The sequence below is a fragment of the Pseudorasbora parva genome, chromosome 3, assembly GCF_024679245.1.
Source record: "Pseudorasbora parva isolate DD20220531a chromosome 3, ASM2467924v1, whole genome shotgun sequence".
In the NCBI taxonomy this organism is placed as follows: domain Eukaryota; kingdom Metazoa; phylum Chordata; class Actinopteri; order Cypriniformes; family Gobionidae; genus Pseudorasbora; species Pseudorasbora parva.
Window position 1 is genome coordinate 16,128,589 of NC_090174.1, and position 16,020 is coordinate 16,144,608.

At 39.3% G+C, this 16,020-nt stretch overlaps 1 protein-coding gene across 1 annotated transcript in view; it reads left to right on the plus strand.

Moving 5' to 3' along the window:
- The window catches only part of grk1b (G protein-coupled receptor kinase 1 b), a 36,155-nt gene that overhangs the window by 18,245 nt on the left and 1,890 nt on the right, over positions 1 to 16,020 (plus strand). The window contains exons 2-7 of the mRNA XM_067439993.1: positions 3,921 to 4,621; positions 5,704 to 5,831; positions 7,223 to 7,380; positions 7,472 to 7,555; positions 15,259 to 15,383; positions 15,518 to 15,719. Coding sequence (XP_067296094.1) covers positions 3,923 to 4,621; positions 5,704 to 5,831; positions 7,223 to 7,380; positions 7,472 to 7,555; positions 15,259 to 15,383; positions 15,518 to 15,719 — 1,396 coding nt within the window. The 5' untranslated portion in view covers positions 3,921 to 3,922. The remainder of the gene's footprint in view (positions 1 to 3,920; positions 4,622 to 5,703; positions 5,832 to 7,222; positions 7,381 to 7,471; positions 7,556 to 15,258; positions 15,384 to 15,517; positions 15,720 to 16,020) is intronic.

Here is a 16,020-nt window from a genome sequence, read left to right on the forward strand (position 1 = left end):
CTTTCTTTACAAAGGGTGCTGCTGACCTGTGGGCCAGCAGCTGGACAAAATATTATCCCCCGGCCCTCCACCGGGGGAAGGAGCGGTCCTGCCACCGTCCCCTGAAAAGAACTGCCCATACCAAAGCTGTCTGCGTCAGGAGTGCCGCTTAGCCTGGTTTTGTTCATCAGGCTGCAGGGCTGGCGCGGACTGGGGCAGCTTCCTGCGGCGTGCTCCGCTGCGTGGCCTGGGTGAAGGCTGCTGCTTTGGCCACGCGGGAGGGGGTCGCAGGAGGTCGCCCTGGCGTTGAGGAGGCTGAGGCAACTGTGCCGGCGGTGCTTTATGTGCAGCAGCGGGCCACCGGGGCAGTAAGTGTTTGATGGCCTCAGTCTGCCTCTGGGGACGGCCAAGAACTGCTGGGCGCAGTCCTTGACCATGCCGCCGATAAGGCCAGCCTGGGATATGGGCGAGCTGAGGAGGCGGGCTCACTCAGCCTTCCCACATCGACCAAGTAAGGCCAATTGTCTTTCCCGGACCACAGCTGTGGACATCTCCTGACCCAGGGGGCGTGTGGTCACCTACGCCGCCCGGGGGCGGGATCGGTGGCGGCACGCAGCTCGAAGCCCTGGATCAACTCTGTCCTCGTGCATATGCATCGGGGCGGCAGCTTACCCCGTAGCACTGCTGGACTACGATGAGCCAACAGGCTTGGGAGGGCGCTTAGGATAGCCTCACCGCATCAGGTCAAAGCACTCAGTGGACACCGTAGTGCGCAACAGAGCATCTGACTGAGGGGGGAGGAACCCCAGTGTACCCTAAGGCCGCGACCCCTCGAGGGCAGAGAAGGCGGAGGAGGCCACCGAACGGTCGCGGGAAGACACGGGGATCTCCCGGACTGCGTGCACTCCTTATGCATCTCGGGAGCGACATGGCATTGGGGAGGGGCCCGCAGCTGTCGGGTGCCACCTCCAAAAACCAATAGCCCAACCGCAAGCACTCGTGACAGGGCGGAGTTCCACACCAGCCCGAGGCTCACGGCTGCCCGAGATAACATGGCTGTCAACTCTAGGTAAGATTCTACAGTGCTACCACACCCGGAGGCGGAGCATAGTCGAATCGTCATCCCCAAAGGACTCTAGCCCACCTTGAGATGCGGCAATCGACCTCTCGCCGCTTTCTGGAGTGTGAACGAAACGAACGGGGCGTCAGCAGACGGTCCCGCTGCTTCAGTCCAACACTCGCTGGAAGCGATGTGCGAGAGGGCAGGAGTGGCCCGAGGAATGATCGTCGGGGTTCTTAATACCACAGCACCGTTCTCAGGTCACCCTGGCCACCAGCCAAAGTACCACCTCTCTCAGAGATGGTAGATTGGGGTGTGGCAGAGGGGACTCTCTCTCTTTACAGAGCTCATTGATTCTCGACCACAACATCGCGATGGTCATGTTCCCGCAGAGGGGACACAGTACATCCACAAACACTGTCCGAACGTGTTGGGCCCAAACACGTAGAGCAGTGAATGCGTCCCAAAGACAGCAACAGATATCGACCGCACACGGAAGTGCGCGGCAAACCATCTTGAAAAAGACGTGCCACACGCAAGCTCTTTTTGTGAGATGAAGCTCTGCAGAGTGCTGAAGCGCCCAGGGAAAACACACACAGCTGTTGCAGATCACTGCACAGATCAGCAGGCAGGCAATGTGAGATCGCTGGAACGCGCCGTTACACCAACACCCTAGAGAACCGCTCGTCTCGAAGACTGAAGAGAGGGCTTCCGAATTCAGGCTTGCAGGAGTGAAGAGATGCTCTTGGCTCTGAAGCAGAAACATAATGCGATCATGCCAGCTACTTCCTTATATACCCATCTGGGTAGGCGGAGTTACGCATGCAAATCTCGCATGCCCATGGCATTGGCACTGCCATTTGGGCGTTTTCTAAGATCTCGAAGATGACTGGCTTCTAGGCGAAACCCCCATTCGTCAGTCACTGAAGTTATGTTGGAGTGACTGAACGAAAGGGAACTAAAAGTGGGGCAGTCTAAGTTGAGTGGCCACTTTTGAAACAAGACTGATTGCTGTCCAGGAGGTTGTTCTGTGTAAGAAATTTGGAGACATGACTCGTTCAAGTGTTTTAGCAATTAATGGAAGAAACAAGAAGTGCTGGATTTAGAGTGGGTTTCTTATGCAGTGGGGTTATCCGAGCCTGCTTAAATGAGAGAGAGAGAGACATGTTGTCTAAACAAGATTTTAAAGTGGAGATTTTAAAATTCAATCAATGACATCAAGGCAGTAGCCTAATTTAATGGTTATCAATATCAAGGCACGTGATCCAAGTTAGTCATTGCACTTTATCCAATGGTAAGAGCCAAAGATACTCTCATCTCCCCAATAATAAGCCTGGTTTTCTTTCTGGTAATAAACTGGTTCTACCATTGAAGAAAGCGTAACGGCTAACTTGAATCACGTGTGACTTGATAACAGTTGTGTAGAGTTTTAATTTATGTTGGATAAATTGTGACTGACATTGTCAGCCCTTGTTTATTAAAAAAGAATCCACTGTTAAAATGAGATGAAATTACATTTTTCATTACATTTACAATTTTTCTCTCTTTACTCCATTGTTTTATGCTTCAGTTTTATGCTTCGTCGGTTCAGTTGTTCTTCTTCTTCTTGTGTGCTGAATTGTTAAGCAGAACATGATCTCTCTCACTGACATGCTTCGTCTGCATTTTGACAACCAGAATTGACTAACGGCGTTCGAATATAAAGCCAGAATTCACAGAAAGCTGAACAAACACTCAAAAACGGCCTTTGTCTGATGATGTCAGCTTGGTGTGTTCCAGAGCCTATACCATAATTGTAACTGAACAAACTAAGTTTTACAGGATTAGTTGAGAAGTTGACAAAACCAAACCAATTCAGTCAGGCTTTGAGCTAATAGAGCATGTGCACATAAATAAATGCCTTTACACAGCAAGAAGATTATATAAATTATATAAATCTATGTATTAAATAATATAAATAATATATCAATCATAAAAAAAATTAATTATAATAAATAAGTATCCCTAAAATCCAGACAACAGCTAGCCTAAGCCTAGCTGAAGTCCTGCTGCTTCATGCTTATTCACAGCTTTAAAGTTTAACAACAACATTAAAGGTGAGCATTAATTGGATGAGAAAGTATCAGGGTCACTGAGAAACTCAGCCTGTCTGAGTATAGACCCATTATTTAACACTATCTCACTATCTGAAAATGGATCACAGATTACCAACACCCAAAGTGAACAGAAAGCATGCTTCGTATTGTTATGACATTGCACTTAAGTGTAATGCAGCAGTCCAAGGGATCAATGAAGAATAAAAAATATATTAAAGAAATATGCTGGGCTAAATACAACTACCTTTCTATGGACAGTGTGCTTGTGAGGAACATGCTCTTGAAGAGGAGTCATTGTATTGGTATATGGCAGTGAACATCAATGAAGCAGGTCTATTATGACAATTCCAACATAACTTAACATAGCTCCTTTAAGGGTAACACTTATTTACATAACTTCAGGGTGGATAAAAAGGTTATAGTTTAGTTTTAGTTTAGTTTGACAGATAATCATTTGTGAAGACAAGCCTTGCTCTTAACCCCATTGACAGGTAAGTAAACAGTTATTGGATGCCAGTAAAAGGTTTGTGGTTGATCCCTATTTGACATTAAGCCTGAGGCCACCTTGAAAGTATAGGAAACAGGAAACACTTAAACTAATGCTAAAGCTAAATAAAAGACATATAATATATCACTAAGCAGCAATTGATTGAAGGCTAAAGGCAATAGAGCTATTGGTGAATGACAAGAAGCATTACTAGGCTACTGATTACGAGATGTAGTCAGACGTTTTGATAGATGCTTAACCACAAAACTTCTTCTTCTTTTATTTTTCTATTTCTTAGACATGGATCTTGGAGGTTTGGAGACCGTTGTGGCCAACTCAGCCTATGTGTCTGCACGTGGGAGTATAGATGGTGCTGCCGCAGCAACAATGCGTGACAAAAAATATCGCGCCAAGCTTAACCTTCCTCACATCAGACAATGTGAACTTATGAAGTCTACAGTGGATTCTTCCTTTGACAGTATGTGCGTACGTCAACCGATTGGTAAGCGCCTCTTTCAGCAATACCTTGAAAGTGAACCTGCTCACAAAAATCCTGTAGATTTGTGGAAAGATATCGAAGACTACAACGTTGCCCAGGAAAATGACCGGGCTAAGAAAGCACAGAAGATGGTCAACAAATACTATGAATCGTCCTCCAAGAACTTCTGTGACTTTCTGGGGGACAAGGCTGTGAGCAGGGTGAAAGAGGACCACAAGAACATTCGAGGAGATCTGTTTAAAGAGAGTGAACAGCAGCTTATTGACCACCTGGAAGCTAAAGCACTCGGTGGCTTCAAGGACAGCATGTATTTTCTGCGCTACGTACAGTTTAAATGGCTGGAGAGCCAGCCTGTTACTGAAGATTGGTTCATGGATTTCAGAGTGCTTGGGAAAGGTGGATTTGGTGAGGTCCATGCTTGCCAAATGAAGGCAACAGGGAAGATGTATGCTAACAAGAAACTGAACAAGAAGAGATTGAAGAAACGTAAAGGTTATGATGTAAGAGAGAGAGCTAATTTATCAGTAAATAAAGTTATATGTGATGCAAACCATCCTTGGTTTGATCCAGTGTCTAGACTTAGCTTTGCAATAGAAGGCCCAAGTGCATTTTTCAAATCTTGATAAGTATGCATATCCAACATTTTGCAAGTTAAGCATTCCCTTTTTGGTATATTTTGCCCTGGTTCATTGCTTAACCACATAGTAGGTAAGAGAGCAACTTGAGGGAAAAAGGAAAGAGACATGAAATTAGATTAACCTGAGAACATGGTATTAAGCAGCTCTAATCATAGTGTATTGGCTCAGTGCAAAGAGGCTTGCAGGCTCTGCTTGATACTCCACAAAGCTGCTCATCTGCAACTGAGATGCAGAAAGACAGATAAGGAAAAAGAAAAGGAATCCTTAAGGGTTAAAAAAATATAACTCATTTGAATGCGGCAGTAATTTCCCCACCACAACAGAAAGGAGGAAAACACATGAAAACTAAAGTTCAGTAGGGGAAGCAATAGGGGCTAACCTACTTCTCTGTAAAGGTATTAGCAGGCTAAATGGAATTAACCTTTTGCTAACATGTCATGTATAGTCTCATCAGATAACTATTTATTCTTTCTTGCTTGGAAATGTCATTCTTGTCACCAATTGTCTTGCTTAAAAACCTTTTTAAAACTATGGAATCATGAAAACTTATTTGATAATAAATTATTGTAGATTTCTAAACTTCCTAATTGCATGTGCAGAAGCTTTTAGATTGATGAAAACAGTTAAAATACTCTAAAAAAGCAAGACACATCTTGCAAGCTTCTTGAAGGAATCTTTAGGAAGAATCAATTAGTGTTTGCTGATGATGCAAGATCTTGGACAGGTGGTCTTTGTCTCAGTCAGCCTCAGCAAATGTGGTCTAGTCCTTATATTAAATCTTCTGAAAACAACCCTCTGTCTTTTAAAAAAGACATTCCTTTTTACATTCCTCAGACATTCCTCATTCCTTTTTAAGAATTTTTTGAACATGCATAACTAAATGTGGACACCATTTTCTTTCTCTATTTTTTCTTCTCTTTTCTCATTCCTCGAATTTTGCATAGGGTGCGATTATTGAGAAGCGCATACTGGCTAAAGTGCACAGTCGTTTCATTGTGACCTTGGCCTACGCTTTCCAGACAAAAACAGACCTCTGCCTGGTCATGACGATCATGAATGGAGGAGACCTCAGGTGTTACTTATATATCTTGTGTATGTGTATGTGTGTGGTTGATCCATTTTTTGGTCCCTATGAGGAAAACATCTTATATTTCAGGTTTCACTTTATTTTGATGACTTAACACATTTTGATAACTATATTATGTTGCACCCACATGTATACCTACTCTCATTAGAGTGTTAGTAGAGTATTGGTAGACTGGTAGGGTTAGAATAAGTTGACATAAGTATATCTATAGACAGTAGAATGTCTTTTGGGGGACCATATATTAAGCAGACAGTCTACTAATACTTTAAGGATGTTAGTTGACATGTATGTGCAAAGTTACTTCAACAGAATGTTCAAAGGGGACCATCAAATAAAGTGTTACCATAAATCATTATAAATGATGCTTTTTGTAAATGTAAAAATCCAGAAAGTTTTCAGTGAGGGTTGCATTTAGGGGTAGGATTAGGGACTAGAATGTGAATAATAACTAAACTGTATTAAATGCCATTACCATGATATTAAATTACTTATAATATAAAATATGATTTGTTAATACTGCTGATTCCTATACTGTAACAATTACATAGTCCTCCAAAGCACTTTAAAGTACGGAGTACATGACATGCAGGAAAAAACTAGTAGGCTAAAAATCGCGTGCACGATTTATAGATCAAGGGAACAAATTACTAAATCTTGTGGATGGTTTAGTAAGTTGCTCGAGGGAACAAAGTAGTAAATTGTGTGCACGATTTAGCAAATCGAGGAAACTTAATAGTAAATCGTGAGCACAATTTATAAATCGAGGGGACCAAATTAGTAAATTGTGTGTACAGTTTAGCAAATTGCGTGAACTAAATAGCAAATCGTGATCATAATTTATAAATCTAGGGAACAAATTAATAAAGTGTACTTTTTTGTAATATATTTTGCATTTTGCAAAAATCTAGTATGTGTGTGAATGTAATGTTGTAGAGAATGCGTCCTGATTTTCAGGTGAATTGTAGAAGCTTTTCTCCTAATCCAGCATAATCTGTGGAGATAATCTGAGTGGCAGCATTGATATAAAGGTGTAGTGTCTGCTTGCGTCACAACCTGATTTCTCTGGACTCAGCTAACAAGGCCAGAAGTTCACAGAAGTGTTTAACATTTCTGGATAACATTCTCTATTTAAACCCAATTAAAAAAATGGAAAAAATGATGGTGCATGCACAATACATTACTCACCTCCAGATATTACCTCAATATATAAAAGTATTTTATTTTTATTTTTAGCTGGGACCATCTTGTACCAGCAACAAACAAGTTACCATGTAGAAACCTGCTTGATCAACTTTAAGCTAATTCTATTAAAAAATGCCAAACAGTTCTTATCATTCTTACTCCATTCTTTGCTTCTGCTCTCCTCTCTGCTTTAGATTCCATATGTATAATGTGGATGAGAAGAACCCAGGCTTTAATGAAACTAGAGCTTGTTATTACACGGCTCAGATAGTCTGTGGGCTAGAGCATTTGCACCAGCACAGGATTGTATACCGAGACCTCAAACCAGAAAATGTCCTCCTGGATGATGCAGGTGAGAAACACACTGAAACACTAATTAACCGCTTGCCTCTCCACTTTTTACTTTGCGTTATCTGAATGTTTTTTGTTGTTGTTGTTTTTAGGACATGTGCGTCTGTCTGATCTAGGCTTGGCTGTTGAATTACCGCCAGGAAAAGACAAAACACAGGGATATGCTGGGACCCCAGGTCAAAGACATTTCAGTACACTCTAAAATAACATAACTTGCATGCAGACCCTTCATTGCAGGCACCCTTCATTACAGCCAAATAATTAAACATTTGAGGTCCTGTTCTGTGTTACTGATTTTAAAAAAGAAGACATGAAACATATTTTATCTATATTACCTCCACTTTAAAAATGCTGGGTTAAAAACAAGCCAAGTTGGGTTGAAAATGGACAAACCCAGAAATTGGGTTGTTTGAACCTATTGAATGGACCCATTCAAGCAACCCAAATTCTGGGTTTGTCCATTTTCAACCCAACTTGGGTTGTTTTTAACCCAGCATTTTTTAGAGTGTATATTATTAGGGGGCAAGCACCGAAGGTGCGAAGGCACCTATTGAAACCGTTAGTGTTCCTATTCTTCTTCTTCTTCTTCATCATCTTCTTCCGCCATGGGAGTCTATGGCAGCCCATTTTCTGGTATGCAATTTTTTCCGCCATTTTCAATTAACCGAAAAACCTACTTTTGTCATGGCGAGTTGAATGATATCAGATTTTATCATGTCGGCCATTTTGGCTGTCGGCCATTTTGAATTATGGGCTAAAATGCTGTATTTTATGAACGCATAAAAGGATTGAAACTTGGTATGGGTCATCACCACGATGCCTTGAAGTAGCCTGAGAAGTTTCAAAACAGCGCCACCTAGTGGAGGTTTTTTTCTTTCAAACGATTATAACTTTGGGTGTGGTTGACATATTTTGATGGGAGTATGTTTTTTGGTCTCCTGAATCCTTGCAGAGTCCAACAATACCAGACTTGCCAGGTTTTGGCATATGGTTTGCGTAGCATTGTAATTTACTGCTTAAAAAACATTTGCTGATATCTTCGAAACTGCCCAAAACAAAATGAGATATTTTCACCAAACTTAACACACATGTATAAGGGCTCACTATGAGGACACATAAAAAATTGGTGGGATTGTGCCTCTTGGTGGCGCTATAATAAAACAAAACATGAAATTCCCATTGACTTCAATGCATTATTACGGTTTAAAATGCTAATGCTATAATTTAAGAATGCATTAGAGTATCATTACAAAACGCAGTATGTGTCTTCGGCTCTATGTCCCGAAGATATTCAAAAAGTTTCGGGGTAGCGCGACCTTGTGGTCAAAAGTTGTAATAAAATGTACAAAAATGCTAATAACTTTTGATTAAATTAACCCATTGTAATGAAACTAGTCATTGTAAATTCATTGGCTGATGCCGAGAACATGGATACCAATTTTGCCATATTTTGCAAACCTATCTGTCCTCCATCTTGTTATTTGTTAAAAACCTACTTTTCCTAGACCGAAACTCATGAAACTGAAACTCAGTTCGTGTTGATAGACAAAACTGTTTTCATATACCTCTGCAATAGAGTTGAGCCATGATGCAAAAATGACTCTTGAGGCTGTATCTCTGCAATGCTTTGACACATTGACACTAAACTTTGCATGTGTCATTGTCATCTCAATCTGACTAAATTACATCAGTTTCGTAATAGTGACACCTATTGGTCGAAAGTGATAAACCATTAAACCATTTTTTTTGACTGTATTTAATTAAAATTGTACTGCTATTTTGCCTAAAATCAACCTAATAGGTCCTTAATGACTCATTGTTGCAGTTGGTTTGACACTTCCAGCCATGCTGGCATGTCTTGTCTTCTTCTTTGCACTTGGCCCCGATAATGCTGCTTGCAGCTATATTTATAATTATATCTGTGTTTAGCTTTGAGCTGATCAATTGAGTTTAAAATATTCTAGCAGGTATTTTTTTTTTATGTAGGTTTGCAAGTGAAGTTGCCACAGAAACTCTCAAGTTCATTTGGCTTTGAGGCCAAGTTAATCAAGTCAGTTAAATGCTATTAAACTAATACACCCATTTACAAAGCACTGAAATTGAACTCAGGTCACTGCATATCAACTATAGTGCATAGGAAGTATGAACATAATTAATATTATATTGGACCAACATTTTTTTAATTCTGTCTGTCTGTCTGTCTGTCTGTCTGTCTGTCTGTCTGTCTGTCTGTCTGTCTGTCTGTCTGTCTGTCTGTCTGTCTGTCTGTCGTGCCCTCCACTAAAAAATTCTAACCTGTCATTGAAGTAAAGTGGGGTGGGGAATCTCATGAATTAAATGTTTTTCACCTGACTACAGATCAGAGAACATTACTTCATACAGAATCTTTTCAGGGGCCACAACAGGCCAATAAAGAGGCGTACGGTTTGACGCTTACAGTTTTTCTCAGTCGCTTTGGTACATTTCTCGAATCAAACTCACAATTTGCAAAACAGTAAGTGCATTTGTCAAAACAATTTGTACAAATAGCAAAACACTACACTAAAAAAAATGACTTTGTGGTATTGTAAAATCTATTACATTAATTTGGATCATTCATGTAATTATTACATTGTAAAATCAAGTTTAAGTTGGAACTATATATCTTGAGTAAAATGTACACAGTCTATTCATGTAATAACTTAACTGAGAAAAAAAGAGTACATTTTATCATATATTTACAAATAATATTTAATGTTTTATAGTCACAGCACATTCACCTAAAATATTAAGTACATTTTAATCTGAAAAGCAAAGTGCATTTGAAAATGCGCACAGATTTTTCGCAAAGATCCCACTTGTTCAGTGGTGGCAGAGACGGTCATTTTGGGATGTTGCTTTTATGTGGCTGACTTATTCTCAATAAGTTTTGACTTTTAACTGGACGTGAGTTTTAAACACAACAACGGTAGCTAAAGCTACATAAATTCTTATTGAGAATTATTAGAGTTTTTTATGTCACCATTATGGCGATTAGTGTTTTCTTTAGTTGGGCAGTTTGGCGACTTTTTAATGTTAGTGTTTCTCTCACTGCTGTGACTGAGTTTGCTATGGCAAGAAAAGCAGAGAAAACATGATCAGATGCTTTTGGCCACTTGATGATAAGAATATGATCATTGTGTAGTGGCTTAATTTACCAATCTTATACCTGAGTATGAGCAATATACTATTAACCTTGTTTTATTCTTGAAAAGATCCAGCACAGTTTTAAACAGAAAAGTTGAATACATTTTATAACAGACTGTACACTCAGCACTTTGAACTCCTGCAAGCTTTTCTCACACACAGATATCAAGATTCAGCCTAAGAATCTCAACAATGGTGACATGCTTCATGCCACAATGCATTCTGGGTGCATCATGCAAAACTCAGAAATAGCAGCAATATTCACTTGGGTTTTTTAATTGGATGCAATGGTTACCTGAGTGAAAGTTACAATCTATAGATGAGTATTGCCAGTGCAATTTACTTGTGTATTTTACATAAAGAATAAGTGGTTCTAGTAAGTAAATATTACATAGAATAGCACGAGTAAAGATTACAAGCACTTTCTGTGTGGAGTAAATGTCACTCCAAATTTTTTTCAGTGTATGGATAACCTGCAAAAGCCACTCTCTTACTCAAAATCCTTAGTTCATCTCTCAAAAGTAAATATCTGTTTTAATGAACTTGTCAGTGCCATCAGATGACAAGTCCTTGTGTCATTGTGTATGGATAAGACAGTCAAATTGTTTAGTCATGTTGTCAATATAACAGTTCACTCTGGAGAGATGTTCTGATGGAAACCATGGCTTAAGTTTTGATGACAATTATTGTCAATTGTAAGTTACATCTTAGTGTATGTGTGAGTATAATTGCAAGAGAATGGAAAATATTCAAATTTACACTCCTACTGTTTTTACTGTATTTTATTGACAGAACATGTCATTAGCCCCTTTCACACTGCACGTCGGAACTGCAATATTCCCGGAACATTGCCGGGTCGCCTTCTGTGGGACACTAAAAATATGATTAAAGTTATTCAACTTATTATACAAATAAAATATATGAATTAGGTCTTATTTAATTCTATAAACTATAATACTGATCTGCCAACATTGTCGCTATATGATAAATTAAAATAAGCTGATAACATCACTGTTTTCTCCAGTACGACTGTACAGCCAAATCTAATTTTGTCGCAATATTATCCTGTTTGACACTGTGAAGCTGCTTTGACACAATCGTGATTGTAAAAGCGCTATATAAATAAAGTTGATTGATTGATTGATTCTGTGTGAAAGCAACTAGGTCCCGGGATTGATTACCGAATTCGACCCGGGTCGGGGAACTAGTAATATTGCGGGATTCGACCCGGGACGAGCTCTGTGTGAACAAAAGCTGAAACTAAAGCTGAAACTGCAACGTGCGACTTGATGTTGATGCTTCATGAGAAGCACCTTCGTTAGAGAAAGTCAAGATTCACCTGGGAGCAATTTACCAATGCAGGACAGATTTAGAAAAAAGTCTAATGGAAATATAGGCCTAGTCCACATGGACACGGGTATTTTTATAACGGGAGATTTTCCTTCCTTTTTTGCGTTTTAAAAAAAAAATCCCATCCACACATGCTCGGTTTTAACTACTGAGCATGTATCTGTGTACATGACACAAGCACAGTTAGCACAGTTACTATCAGCAATATGTATGCTACGTCCGCCATTGCACAGAATCGTCAACCATAGGGTCATCAACAAAGCAGTCAGCGGCGCACACTCTGACGTCAAACACAGCGGATAACCATAACAGCGCACACTCTCACATCACAAGGCAAAAACGCCGGTTTTACTGTCCACATGACACCACTGCAACCGGCGTTTCTGAAAATCATCACCCTGGCATGGGTTTTCAAAAATGTTCGGTTTCAGTGACCTGATACTGCGTTTCCGTGTGGACGAACGGCCGAACCGTATAAAAGTCACTGTTATAAAAATACCCGTGTTCGTGTGGACAAGGCCATAGAAAGTATAGAAATATGCTTGACATATTATGATAACTTGTTCAACCATTTTGTTTGTAAAGACTTATGCTATGAGCTTGTGCCTAAATGTTGTGGTAGGTGAGACTATTCAAAAGAGACCTAATATAATATATTTTGATCAACATGACATAAGCAACTGATAATGTAGGAAACAGCAGAGAATTGTACATAATCATTTGCATGGATGTACCAAAGCAAGACACAATGATGTGAGATTTGAACAGGTAGTTTTGAGAATTTCATTTCTGATCTGAGAAATGTACCGAAGCGACTGAGAAAAACTGTAAGTTGTGATTTATACAAACATAATTGATGGAAAAAATCTTCGCACCTGCATGTAAACTCTGAGACACTGAAATATGATTTAATGATATGATTTATCTGATTTAATTTTGATATAACCTGCAAATGTTCCAGTTACATTAATGGTGATATGCACTGAAATTACATAAAGTAATGACTCAGAAGTTAAACAAAAATTATACAAATTTATTACAGCAAGGATTAAATATAGGCTATTTCCAATGATTCCTCTTTAAAATAAACTGCAGATCTCATGTTCTGACAAAATATTTTTAGCAAGATCAGTGATGCACAGATTCTTAGATATTACAGACACTGCAGGATTCTGTAGTCGAACGGTCCATTGTGCGGTTTGAATAGGTCCAATGATAATAGCTTACAGTACAACCGCAGCTGCTCGGAGGTGTGGATTTCATGTAAAGGCATATTCACAAAATTATGAAAAATACGACTATTTGAAGGATACAACCTGAAGAAAATGGTGAGATTTGCATGTTTCCTTTAAAAAAACAAAAACGTCAGTAACGTGCAGAGTCAGACGATTGTTTACAAAGTAGGCAACACTGCAATAAATAGGTAAATACATTTTTAATGGATATTTTGATATATTTATTCTAAAACATAAAAAGGATATTGCATGGTTTTCAGTAATGTAATAATGTAATATTATTTATAGTCACTATCTATAATTTGTTTAATGTCTTGTACCTTTGACAGTGTTAAATATGGTGTCACATAAATGGGAATATCCATGCAAATGATATGCAGATGAGATTATGCTTAGAAAAGCTAGGGGTTGTAAGCTCCATATGGTGATTTTGGGAATGGTATTTATAAAGGTATTTTTGTGCAGATTTGGGCATAAACGTGGTTTTATAAATCTGAAAACTTTTGTATGTAGACTATGCAAAATCTAGCTTATGTGCATACGTACACTTTTAAGACGAAATCTACAGAAAGTTTTATAAATGAGGCCCCAGATACTTCAGATTCCAAGCTCCATGTTGCTGCTTTTTCTTTTCACAATTATTTTCTATAGGGTTCAGGTCAGGGGAATTGGAATTTCATGTTTGTTTTGGATCATTGTGCTGATGAAAGATCCAATCACAGTAGGATATTTAACTGTGGGCATGGGATACTTTATGTCCCTGTTTGCACCAAACCCATCTGGTGGGTTTGCTGCTAAAAAGCTCTTTTTTATTTTCATCTGACCGTAGAATCAGGTTCCTTCCCATCATGTCTGACAGATGAATTTACTGGAGTTTGTGTTTAGAAGAGTGGTGAGGAATTTTGAAACCCTCCTAAACAACTTGTGGTTATGTAGGTGCTGTTTGAATTTTTTTTTTTTTTTTTTTTTTTGGCTTTTTGACCCCAAGACTCAAGTAATCTCTACAATTTTCAAATTTTGTGATTCTTGAAGAGTCTTTGGCCACTCAAATGCTCCTCAGCATGCATTTCCTACAGCCACTGTCTATTTTGTGACGCTTAACAGTCTTTTGCTGCACATCAAGTGAAGTCAAGTCTCCGTCATTTATATAATGCTTTTTACAATTCAGATTATTTCAAAAGCGGCTTTACAGTGAAAACAGGAAAATAATGCAACAAAGTTTGTTTTAGTTGTACAGCAGCTCTGGAGAAAACAGTTATGTCATCATCTAGCTCAGTTAAATGATCATACAATGGTGTTATTTTGGCAGATAAGTAATACTGATGAATATTTAGTGTCCCATACTAAGCAAGCCAAAAGCCAAAGGCGACAAAGGTGACAGTGGTAAGGAACCAAAACTCCATCAGGTGACAGAATGGAGAAAAAATACCTTTGGCGAAACCATGCTTAGTCAGGAGCCAGTGTGATTATGATTTATGTTTAGAAGTCAGATTGGATCGGAACAGTCAGAATATTTAACCCAGTTCCATCTGAAATATATGTCGAGACATTAGAACTATATTCTTTGGTTTTTCTCTTTGTGATGAATGATTCCATGTTTCCTCATATTTATACTCCTGTGGAACAGGAAGTCATAGCTGGACAATAGTATGTTCCTAGTCACCCTGGTGTACTAAAAACAATGGCAGGCTTGAACCATGGAGCAGTTACAGACCTAGGCTGTGGCACACTGGAATTTATTGCGTTTTATCTACGTGATTTAAAGCACAATTAATTTATTATAAAGTAAAATTGTTATACATAGTAGCTTCTATTACTTTTCTTTGTGATATGTAGAGCCACTTTATCAGGAAGTGACAATTTTGTTCTCTTGGAAGTACTGGAAACAGTACTTTATTCGCAAATGTTTTATGCATGGGAGCGACACAGACCCAAGATGCTCTTGTCACAAGATGATCTTCCTACCGAAACGCTGAAGGGAAGGGGCAAAATGAGCATTGTCCACATGAGAGGAGTACTTCAACACCAAGAGTTGTATTGCGACAGCTTCGTCTTGAAGGAGAAAGATTATAAGGTAATGATGGACCTGTTCAGATGCAAGTGACATAGACTGTATGTCTCCTCCCCAGGTTTCATGGCTCCAGAACTACTACAGAAAAAAGAGTATGACTACTCTGTAGACTACTTTACTCTTGGGGTCACTCTGTATGAGATGGTTGCTGCCAAGGGACCTTTCAGGGTTCGTGGAGAGCAGGTACACACATTCATGTTTACACTTTGGCTCTCTGTTATGGTGCCTTCACACTGGCAGCGATTTGAAGTGACAAAAATCAAATGAGAGCAAGTTAAGGTGAACTTAACTTTACAAAAAAAAATTCTGTATCATAGGTGGACAACAATGAAGTAACACGCCGCATCCTGAATGACCCTGTCTCATACCCCCCAACCTTCAGTAAGGAGCTCAAAGACATCTGTGAAGGACTAATGGAGAAAGATCCAGACAAGAGACTTGGCTTCAAAAACAATGAGTGTGCTGACCTGAAAAACCAGTCCTTCTTTAAAGAGCTCAACTGGGGCAGACTAGAGGCTGGTATGGTCTATTAGATGGAACAATATAAATATAAACCACGTATGAAAAACTACCATAGTATTAACATAGTTTTTAGAACATATTCTTTGAAGTACCAGTATATAAATATAATGGTATATGAAAATTTTAAAGGTGCCCTAGAATGAAAAATTGAATTAACCTTGCCATAGTGAAATAATAAGAGTTCAGTACATGGACATCACATACTGTGAGTCTCAAACACCATTGCCTACTTCTTATGTAAATCTCGTAAATCAAAAATACCAGGGAAAAAAAGTGCTTCTCAACATAAACCCAACTG